Source organism: Myotis brandtii, unplaced genomic scaffold (assembly GCF_000412655.1).
Source record: "Myotis brandtii unplaced genomic scaffold, ASM41265v1 scaffold1660, whole genome shotgun sequence".
Taxonomy (NCBI): Eukaryota; Metazoa; Chordata; class Mammalia; order Chiroptera; family Vespertilionidae; genus Myotis; species Myotis brandtii.
In genome coordinates, this window is record NW_005356088.1 from 351766 (window position 1) to 363439 (window position 11674).

Here is an 11674-nt window from a genome sequence, read left to right on the forward strand (position 1 = left end):
GTTATATTTTAAAATAAAGCAAAATACATTAATGGCTTTTAAAATTGCAGATTTAAAAAGATTGCTACTAATGTGCCAGCCATCATTTTATTTCATGTACAGGCAAACCTATTTTTGTTCAAAGAAACAAACTTGCCACCTCCTGTTTGTAGAGGTGTAATGCAGGCTTTTTTTGTATTACCAAAAGGAAAGAGGAAAGTGAGAAGACGTTAGAAATAATTTGGTTTATGGGGAAAGCTAGAGTGAAAATAAGTTTGTGCACGTTGTTTTGAGTGTGTAAGCTACACACACACATGCACGTGCTTGATTCAGGAGTATATGGAGACCAGGAAAATTGCTTTGAAAGTGGGATTATTTTTTTTAGGTTTACACTGGGGTGAGAGATAAATCATTGACTGAAAAGACACACACATTTGTTTAAGGGATCTTTCTTTCAAAATATTAAATGATTTAGACTTCAGAAAAAAAACTGTTAATTAACCTGTTCACTTTGCACATTTTTTCCCCTACATCAGATCACCTTCGCCAATCCCCTTGATTAAAATGGCTCAAGGTCCTCTCATAGCTGAAATAAAATCTAACCCCTAGCACACCTTTCCCCCATCTCTCTCTTAGCTTCCCATGCTCCAGGCCCTTTCATTCTCACCTGAGGGCCCCTGTGCATCTACTTCTCCCAGCTCTTCCCTCACCTCCTTTAAGTCTTGACTAGAATGCCATACCATCTTAATGAGGCCTACTTTGATTCATATAAATTAAATCACCTCCTGCCTGAGTACTTCTTAGTGCTCTTTCCTTAGCACTTCTTGTCTCTAACATATTTTGATTTTTTCCCATGTCTGTGATTTGTCTGTGTATTCTCCTTTGAATGTGAGCTTCCTATAGGCTGAAATTTTGGTCTCTTCACTTTGAAAATTCCCAGTGCCCAGAACAGTATCTGACACATAGATGGCGTTGAATGAATGAATGAATGAATGAATGAAAAATCACCTCAAAGAGGCCTTGTCAGTCTAAAGTAGCATCATTTATTGCCTCCCCCACAATTAGTTTCTATCATATTGCACTAGTTATTTCAGTGTAGCCTTGGTCTCTATTTGAAATCATCTTCATTTTCATGACTAAAATGAAAGCTTCATGAGAGCAGAGATTTTGCTATTTTGTTCCCTTTTATATCTCTCCAAAGTAGGCTAATGCCTAAAGACTCAGAACATTTTTTCACATGAATGTGTACTGCTAAATTACTTTTCAGAAAGGCCAAATCTTTTGCTGCCATTAGCAATACATGGGAGCCTCTTCCACCATGCCCACAACCTAATATATCAATTTGGTAGGCCCTTTTACTTTTTTTTAATGTTTTTATTGATTTCAGAGAGGAAGGGAGAGGGAGAGAGATAGAAACATCAATGATGAGAGAGAATCATTGATCAGCTGCGTCCTGCACGCCCCCTACTGGGGATCGTGCCCACAGTCCGAGCATGTGCTCTAACCAGGAATCGAACCACGAGCTCCTGGTTCATAGGTCAATGCTTAGTGAGCCACGCTGGCTGGGCTCTTTTACTTTTTAAAAATCATTAATAGGGATACATATATTTTTCATATATTGCTTAGCTATTTGTATTTCTTATTTCTTGTCATTATCGTCCATTTTTAACTATTATGTATATATAATATATGCATATATATTTATCACAATTTGCAAGTGCTTATTCATAAAGTTGTAATTTGCCTTTAAATTTTATTATATGTTGATGTAAACATTGAGCCACGCCAGCTGGGCTCTTTTACTTTTTAAAAATCATTAATGGGGATACATATATTTTTCATATATTACTTAGCTATTTTTATTTCTTATTTCTTGTCATTATTATCCATTTTTAACTATTATGTATATATGATATATACATATATATTTATCACCATTTGCAAGTGCTTATTCATAAAGTTGTATTTGCCTTTAAATTTTATTATATGTTGATGTAAACATTTTATAATTTATTTGTTTAAATCTATTTGTATGTATCTCTGATCTGTGACTTAGCTCTTGTTTTTATATTTAAAAATTAATTCATTCTTAGTTCAGAAAAAATTGTTAATTAAAAATGTACTTCTTTAATCCTGCTAAAATGTATTATCTTATATAGTAAAGTGATGCTATACCTATTTCTTTAAAAATAAGTTATTTTCTTTCCAATTTATATCACTATCTTTATTATACACTAGGTTCTCCTATAAAAGAAACATTTTCTGGGAAAACTTTCCCCTTTATTATAACCTATTGAAAAACATGCTTGACTTTGATGTGAACTAACTGGGGAGCCACTGTAATTTTTCAACCTACCATTTCTTTTATTTGAAATTGCCATCTTGACCTCTGCAGAATTGTTCTGTCTCTTCAGATGATAGCTAGTAGAACTACAAGACTATAATGGAAACATTACCCCTTATTCAAGTTGGATAGTATTTTTCTATTCTGTAGAATGCTATCTTTTTCCCTGTGGGAGTCAGCAATTCATTCAAGAGCTACATTCATCTCTATTTGCTACAAATAAATATTTGCTCATTCTTCAAATAGTATTTCAACATAATTTACCCAAATATGTTATGCCAACTAATGTTGTATTTTCTTCTTGGTTATAGTCTCCTCCCTCTCTTCCTCTCTGTAAGTATTTGTGCAGCACCTAGTATGAGCCAGATTTGGACTCTTTTTGGTTGTGGGGATCCAGTAGTGAACAAAATGGACAAGAAAAAAAAACCCTTTACTTATTAAGTTTATATTCTAGTGGGGAGAGGACACATAATAAGAAAAATAAAATATATAATATATTAGGTGGACAAACCAGGGGGGGACATGAAGTGGGAAGAGAGAAAAGTAGTAACTGGGATTGTAGGTACCATGTAGTTATATGTAGTATACACAGCAAATGTCTTTCTGAGTAGTTGTCATTTAAATAAATGTTACAGAATGATGCTGCATTATTCTTAATAGCAGATAAGTTTGATTCTAAGAAACTCACAATTTCTTTGCATGTCCTCTTAATCAGCCCTCTAAATTATTTTAGAATTATGATCATAATTTTTCCTTCCATCTTTGACTTCAGTTTCTCAAAGTAAAGCAATTAAAAAAGACTGACTATAGGGGAAAAATTTCAGGTAGAAAAAGTTTTCTATTATGGATCTTCGTGGTGAGATATTTTTAATAAGTAGGTTAATTTTCTAGGAGAAAAAAATGGCATGTCGACATAATTTTAAAGGTAAAATAATTTACTTCCTACTGTCCTTCAAGGAGCAATGTGACATGGGCTATGATGGGTATTGGATTCATGGACCCTGTCTCCCCATCCCTCCAGTCTGTGACTTTGGATAAGTCACTTGAGTTCTGGAACCCAGTCTCCACGTGTTGCAAAGTGGAATGAATTCCTACCTCATGGGTACATACTTACAACAACAGACAAATAAGTCCCAGAGATCTAATAATGCACAGTGCAGTGAATATAGACAACAGTATTGTATTATAATCAGCAAACTTACTGAGGGACTAGGTCTTAATTATTCCCATTACAAAAGGAGAAGTAATGATGTGAGGTGATAGAGGTGCTAATGATTGCTACAATTGCAATAATATTACAATATATAAATATATCCAATAACATGTTGTATACCTTAAATTTATACCATGTTGCATGTCAGATATATTTCAATAAAGATAAATAATACATGAAAATAAATAATTCCAGTGCCTAAAATAGGAAAACTACAAAAAACAAACAAACAAAAAAACTTGAGTTCTTGTTTTTCACTAGATTTTATTTTTTTTAACATAGGTGAAGTATGTGCAAGAAGGCTTTACCCCAATGATTTTCATGAGCCCTGAACCACTGGTGAGGATGACATTTTGCTCCCTTGTACAAGATGCTTTCAGCATAAGTTATATTATCATTAGAGTCCAAGGTACGTTTGATCATTTTGTAAACTTATGAAGTTAAAATTCATTGTTTTTCTTTTTAGGAATATTCAAATCTTATACATTGTTTTGTAAAAAATTGTGTTTCTGTGGGAAATGAGTTTATGTTTGGTCCAAAAGAGAAACTGCTCAGTGGATAACTTAATTGACTTGTAAATCATCCAGAATTGTGATTTCTGGACATAGCTAGAACATATTGGTTGCAAAATAAAATTTTTGACTGTGATTATGATTCTACACCACAGAGAGCCTTTTCTGCAGTGGTAATTCTTGTGGTAATTCTGTATTCAAAATCTTAGCTGGCTGATTAGCTCTGGGCAGGTTGTTACACTGTATCAGAGTTTTCTTTATAGTGATATCCTATATAATAAAAGCCTAATATGCTAAGTGTCTGGTCATTCGGTCACCTGTTCAACCAATCAGAGCGTAATATGCTAATGATATGCTAAGGCCACTCAACTGCTCTCTATGATGTGCACCAGGGGGCAGACAATTGATTGGTTGACCAGTTGCTATGACATGCACTGACCATCAGGGGGAAGACAGTAGACTTGTCGACCAGTCACTATGACATGCACTGACCACCAGGGGCAGATGCTCTGATCAGTAGGTTAGTTTGCTGCTAGGGTCCAGCCGATCAGGACTGAGCGAGCCAGGCTGGACACACCCTGGAGCCCTCCCGTGACCCCTCCCTGGCTGGCCAACCTCCCGCATCCCTCCCCGACTCCAGTCGTGCACCGGTGGGGTCCCTTGGCTTGGCCTTCAACCTCTCGCAATCCGGGACCCCTCAGGGGATGTCAGAGAGCCAGTTTCGGCCTGCTTCCACAGGCCAGGCCGAGGGACCCCACTGGTCCGGGCTGGACACACCCTGGAGCCCTCCCATGACCCCTCCCTGGCTGGCCAACCTCCCGCATCCCTCCCCGACTCCAGTCGTGCACCGGTGGGGTCCCTTGGCTTGGCCTTCAACCTCTCGCAATCCGGGACCCCTCAGGGGATGTCAGAGAGCCAGTTTCGGCCTGCTTCCACAGGCCAGGCCGAGGGACCCCACTGGTGCACAAATTCGTGCACCAGGCCTCTTGTTATAATAATAAAAGGTTAGAATGAGTTTTGAAAACAAAGTACACAAATATTAGATGCTATGCAATTCAGAGTTAACAGGTTACTTTTTAGAACATGTAATTGGTGAAGATTTTCGACTCTTTATGAGCATAGATAACTGAAAGCTTGTTTCTCTTCTTGGCACCAAAAAGCAGTGCAGATATATTTGAGGAACAATGAGGTGAGTAATAAAGAAAAGCATGCATACCATCTGAAACTTTTTTCCCCAAGAACTATATTAAGAATACTAGAGGCCCGGTGCAGGAGATTCATGCACTAGGGGGGAGTTCCTAGCCAGGCCTGCACCCTCTTGCAGTCTGGGACCCCTCAGGGATTGGGCCTAAGCCGGCAGTCAGACATCCCTCTTGTAGTCTGGGGCTCTCGCAGTCCGGGACCCCTCGCACCTTACCACCTGCCTGCAGCAGAGGTAGGAGAGGCTCCTGCCACTGCTACTGAGCTCGCCAGCTATGAGCTGGCTTCTGGCTCCCCTGTGGGGCACCGACCACCAGGGGGCAGCTCCTGCATTGAGCGTCTGCCCCCTGGTGGTCAGTGCACATCATAGTGACTGGTTGTTCAGCCATTTGGTCAATTTCCATATTACTCTTTTATTATATGGGATTGCTTTCAGATGGAACTTTGCATGGAACCAGCATTATCTGCATTTATCCCACATAGACCCTGGGCTGTGCCAAATATCATCCTGAGAGAGGTGCTGGTTTTCTCTATGTTTCAGGTAGAGACTTCTCAGTGACACTAACCACTTTCTGTTAACTTTTTTCTATAACAATTAGAGAAGAAAGCTGGCAGCTTTGATCTGAAAGGGCATATAGCAAAACCTCTTTAAAATTGGTTTTATACTCATTCCCTTTTCTTTCTTTATTTCTAGGTCCAAAAGTCAGTAAAGTAACCAGACTTCGTCAGAGTTCAAACCAAGAGCATGTGGCCACTTGTAATGATGTTATTCTGACCAAACCAGCAGGAATCATACAGATTTCAAGATATTTTCACAGAACCACTATGAGGTGAGACAGGAATGTTTATTTTGATGAAAGAAGTATGTGAATGATTACTTGACAGGTGGCAACACTTAGTATTTGCCTAAAATCTATTTTTCACCTTGTTTTCTTAAAGAATAGACTTTCAGATAATCCCTGATCTTGGCCTTTAATATGCAAAAGCTGATTGTAAGATTACCCCTGTTGATAAATTGTACTTTTTCAACAAAAGAGGTAACTTATCAGGCAAAGTGAAAATTTAAATCTCTATCAAAGAGTTTTAGAGATTAAAATAACGTGTGTAGAATCTTCTGGCACTTAGTAGGTACTCAGTAATTGTTCCTAAATATTGCCATGATGGCAATAGAACTTTCCTCGAATTAAACAACAGATAAATTTAAAGGATAAGTGAGTCCTCTTCCCCCAAACCCTTTGCCTATTAAAAAATTAATAATAAAAATAATAATAAAGTACATAAGTAAAAACTTAAAGGGATAAATGAAAAGTGAAGATTTACATAATATCAATCCTAAGTAAATATATATGATTTGGGGCAGTTTGGGGAAAATTTAGGCAAGAGTTAGTCCTTAACTCTTACAGATTTGCCAGTCAGAATTTTGAGTACCTTACATGACTCACCAACCACTTCCCATGATTGGTGAATTTACTTAAGCCTTTTGACTCATTAAGTATTAGAGAATATTTTTTCATTGTTGTAAATTAAAGTAGAAATCTTTCTCTCACTCAAGCACAAAGGAGCAGATATAAAAACGAAGGCATGCTAAGTCAATAACAGTGATGCATTAAATTCTGAACAAAGTAAATAACAGTATATGCTGTTCGGAAATCATTTCTGATATTCTTCCATCTGTGCCATAGCTGCCACTGGAGGTTATTAGCCCCTTTAAATCACTTCATTTGCCTAGATATTACCAACTTCCAGATGAAGCCAGCACCCTTGGCCTGTCAGGGTCACCTGTGGGTTTATGAAGGATTTGGATTAGGCAAAAAATTAATAGGTAACTAATCTCCCATGAGAAACTGTGTTTTTGTATTTTCTTTTATGAAACATTGTTTTATATTCAGTGTGTGATGTAAATTCATCTCATATGATGTTGAAAAACCTTACTGTTACTATATTTTTTTAATTTATGATTGAGATTAATCAAATACTCTCTCAAATTAAGTTGCAAACAAAACCAACCATATGCTGCTTACTTGGGTCATACTTAGATTAAATTTGCCCAGAAATACCAAAAACAAAAGATGGATAAGGCAGTTTTAGACAATAGTAATACAAGAACATTGAGCCTATAATATCAATTAGGCAAAACAATGTAGGAAAAGACATTAAATAGAAACAGGGTTTAGGCTGGCAGACCAACAGTACCTGATGTGATGGGATCTGATGGTCCCGGGTTCAAATCTCAGTTCTACCACACAGTAGTTCAGTGACAGGTGCACTATAAACTCCCAGTTTACCTAGTCAACAATACGCATGCCTACTGAAATAAGGTGACTGCCCAGAGGGAGAGGATATATGGCATTTCACTGGCCTTTGACTTCCTAAAAAGGAAAAACAACCCAGGGTTGTGTCAGAGTTGATAAATCAGCCAATTGTTAAACCACTGTTCTTTTTTTTCTTTGGACTTACACGTTACCATCCCAGAAATAGGCACAATGACAAGCTTTGTGTTTCTACTTAAGGGAATGTCAATAAACACGGAGCTTCCTGGTTTCTGAGCCAATTTTGCGTCAAAAGCTTCATAGCTTCTTGTGAGGAGAATGCAGGATCTGGGCCCAGTATCATTGGAAACTATCTGTGCTTCTTCCTTTCTTGCCTTACAGAATGCCTGTCACTTATATTGCCTCATAGGGTGGTTTTGAGACTTTAATAAGGCCTGTTAATTAACACAACAGAAACCAAGCTTCTTCTGTGTTTAAATTTAAAAAATACATTCCCCTTTCTATTCTTTAAACTGTGCTGCTTGGAAGAAAAGATTAGACTGTTATTTTCCCTATTGTCTTTCCCTGGGTGGGGTGTCTGAGTGTACACAGTTTGGAAGAACAAAGAAATACAGAAAAAGGGGGAAACTTACATTAGCTATATCAGTTATAACATGTTATATTAATGAACTACACACCTGTTCATCTTTACTTAGAATTAGTTCTTAAAACATATGTACTACTTCCTATCTCCACCCCCAAAAGTTCTAATGACTCTATTTCAATTTTCGCAAGTAAGGTTTACAAACTCTAGGTGCGAACTTAATGCTTGAGGCCAGTAGATTATTCAATGAATATTTAACATGACCAAGTATTATGATTTAGCCCTAGAATGCAAGGATATTTTTTTAATATTGAAAAATATATTATGCATCATATAACTAGGTCATATTAAGAAATCTAGATATAAATTAATCATATAGCAATTATATCTTTAAAACCATGTCAGTAAAAATAATTAACAGATATAATGGAAAAATCATTTCCATTATGGTTAACAATAAAAACCATGAAGCTAGGAATAACCATAAAATGATATATGAGACTTATCATCAAATGTAAAACTTTATACACAGACACATATACACACCGACACACAGGCACACACACATAAACAGATCTGAATAGAAAAAAATAACATGTTCTAATACTGGAAGACAGAATGAACATTAATTCATTCCAAATTAATTTACAAATATAGTATACTAGTGGCCTGGTGCACAAAATTCATGCACATTAAAAGGGGATTAATTAGAGGAAATATTTTAATATTGCTATTTGCCCTTTCTCAATAATAGAAGTGTCAGAGATGAAAGAAAATTAGTAAAATGTATATGAAAATCTTCCTCCTGTCAGAGTCTGGGGCGTGCCGTGGGACTCAGAGTCAAGTCCCTGCCCACCTGCGGCACCTCAAAATAACACGAGACCCAGACTCAACCGGCCCCACCCCCGTTGGGCAAGATGCAGACCTGGAGGGCCCCACCCTTGTCGAGCCCCACTGGGTGGGGGGTGCAGCCTCAGGTCCCCTGGCCTGGAGCCAGGTAGGGGGTTGCAGCCTTAGGTCCCCCGGGGCATGCCAGGCAGGGAGCGCAGCCTCAGGTCCCCCAGCACATCCTCAGGTCCCCCGGCCTGGTGCCGGGGTGAGGGGCATGGCCTGAAGTCCCTCAGCCCGGTGCCAGGGCGGGTGGCGCAGCCTGAGGTCCCCCGTCAAGCCCTGCCAGGTGGGGGTGCACCTTGAGGTCCCCCATCAAGCCCTGCCAGGCGGGGATGCAGCCTGAGATCCCCCATCAAGCCCTGCTGGGAGGGGGGTGCAGTCTGAGATCCCCTGTCAATCCCTGCCAGGCAGGGGGCACAGCCTCAGGTCCCCCAGTGCTGGGGTGGGGCGGCGCCGCCTGAGGTCCCCTGGCCTGGTGCCATGGTGGGGGGCATGGCCTGAGGTCCCCTGCCAAGCCCCACTGGGCGGGGGTCATGGCCTGAAGTCCTCTGTCAAGCCCTGCTGGGCAGAGGGCATGGCCTAGCGCTGGGGTGGGGGCCATGGCCTGAGCTCCCCTGTCAAGCCCCACCAGGCGGGGGGCGCAGCCTCAGGTCCCCTGTCCCAGGACAGAGCCACGCAGCCTCTGGTCCCTGCTGATTGCTCGTTAAGGCTCGTTACAGAAACTCGTCCTCTGCTGTGGGTGCAGCCATCTTGTGCTTTGGGAACCCCGCCTCTGCTGTTGGTGCAGCCATCTTTGTGGTGGTGTGACAGTCAATTTGCATATTTTCTTTTTTATTAAATAGGATTTCCCACACAATTCTAATGGGACTTTTTTTCAGAGAGTAAGGAAGAACTTGATAACTCTAAAGTTTTTCCTTAAAATAAATACACGAGCCCTAACTGGTTTGGCTCAGTGGATAGAAGGCCTGCGGACTGAAAGGTCCGAGGTTCAATTCCGGCCAAGGGCACATGCCCAGGTTGCGGGCTCGATCCCCAGTGGGAGGCGTGCAAGAGGCAGCCGATCAATGATTCTCTCTCTCAGCATGTTTCTATCTCTCTCTCTCTCCCTCTCCCTTCCTCTCTGAAATCAATAAAGATATATAAAACTAAATAAATAAATAAACAAATAAATACATGAACTGAAAATGCTTTGGGGGGAAAAAAGACCAGGTGATGAAGCAAATTATCAGATATTAAAATATATTTTAAAACAATGATAATTGAAACAGAGTAGAGCTAGTACAAGAAGAGACACATATAAGTGGACCAGAAGGGAAATCAGAAATACAGGCATTTATATGATAAATTTGACATTACAATTCAGAGAGGAAAATAAATTTTATTCTGCATCATATCATAGAATAGCTGATTAAAGAGTTAAACATTTTTCTTAAGCCATTAAAAGTAGAAAAATAGGTAATTATTTTAGCTATAGATGGAAAAGAACCTTCCACCAATGAAAGAAAATGGAAAATTATCAATAAATTTCTATATAATTAAAACCTTTTCTGCTCTAACCAAAGCAAAGTCTAAAAAAAAAATAAATGAGATTTTCAACAACTCTGAGAAAGGGTTAAGGTAATTAACATAGAGAATGTTTAAATCAGTATTAGAAAAGCTCAAATCTGTAAAAATAAATTTATAGGTCCAATATCTTTGACTCGGCCTTGATTAAATTTCAAGTTAAAACCAGTCTCCAAAGCTTTTGACTTTTGTTCATTTTCCTAGAGAATGACAAACTATTGACCCAAGTGATTTTGAGAACAAAAAGTACTGGATTAACCATTAGCCTCTTTTAATAGATAAGAAGAGTTAGTGAATGTTTGCATATCAGTTACTATACAATCTAAATTAAATCTCTTCTTATTTTGTGTCTTGTCACAATGAAATTAATTCTCTGGCCATCGGTTTACCAAAAAGGACAGTTTTCCTATAATAGCAAAACACCGTAATAGTTCTTTATTGACTCGAAACCTTGAAACTGTGAATATTATAGCATACCACCTTTGTTAGAATGTTTGTTTCAGAAAATACCATGTTTGATCAAAGTTGAAATGGTTTATCATAGGAAGCAAATTTAAATCATCAACCTTATGATATCCATGACTTTGACCTTTGTAATGGACCACTACTTGACTTAACAAGTATAAAGCACACATTTATTTTTTTAACTAAGAGAATCTCTAATGTAATTTTTTAAAAAATAAGTACAACAAATAAGAGTTTAATCAATTAATTTTTAAATACAATTCAGAATCACTATTTTTGTAGATAATACCCTAATAGAAAAATGAGTAAGTAACCTATGTGAGCAATTTATAGACAAATAAACGCATATGAGAAAAAATATTTAGCCTTGTTAAACAGAATTAAGAAAAAATTTTACATAGTAAGTGTAAGGTGGCTCAGGAGGCGGTGTAGGAAACAAAGAGAATCAAGCTGGTCAGAGAGGAGAAAATTTAATCTGTGTCCCCGGGCGAAACCCACGAGCCCCAAAGGCAGGGCCAGTGAATTCGCGCCAACAGGGAGAGGGGACACTTCTTTTACACAGGTGTTTAGTGAGGGGCGGGGGGCATGAGCTGAGGAAGTTCCCGCTGTGGGGGTCGTCACGGTATTCAGGAAGGAGTCAGTATCTGTGTGGGG

The 11674-nt window shown here is 38.7% G+C and overlaps 1 protein-coding gene across 1 annotated transcript in view; it reads left to right on the top strand.

Moving 5' to 3' along the window:
* The window catches only part of OVCH1 (ovochymase 1), a 42479-nt gene that overhangs the window by 27544 nt on the left and 3261 nt on the right, over nt 1-11674 (top strand). Inside the window, 3 exon segments of the mRNA XM_014536845.1 lie at nt 3819-3945; nt 5943-6078; nt 6931-7070. Of these exon segments, the coding sequence (XP_014392331.1) occupies nt 3819-3945; nt 5943-6078; nt 6931-7070 (403 nt within the window).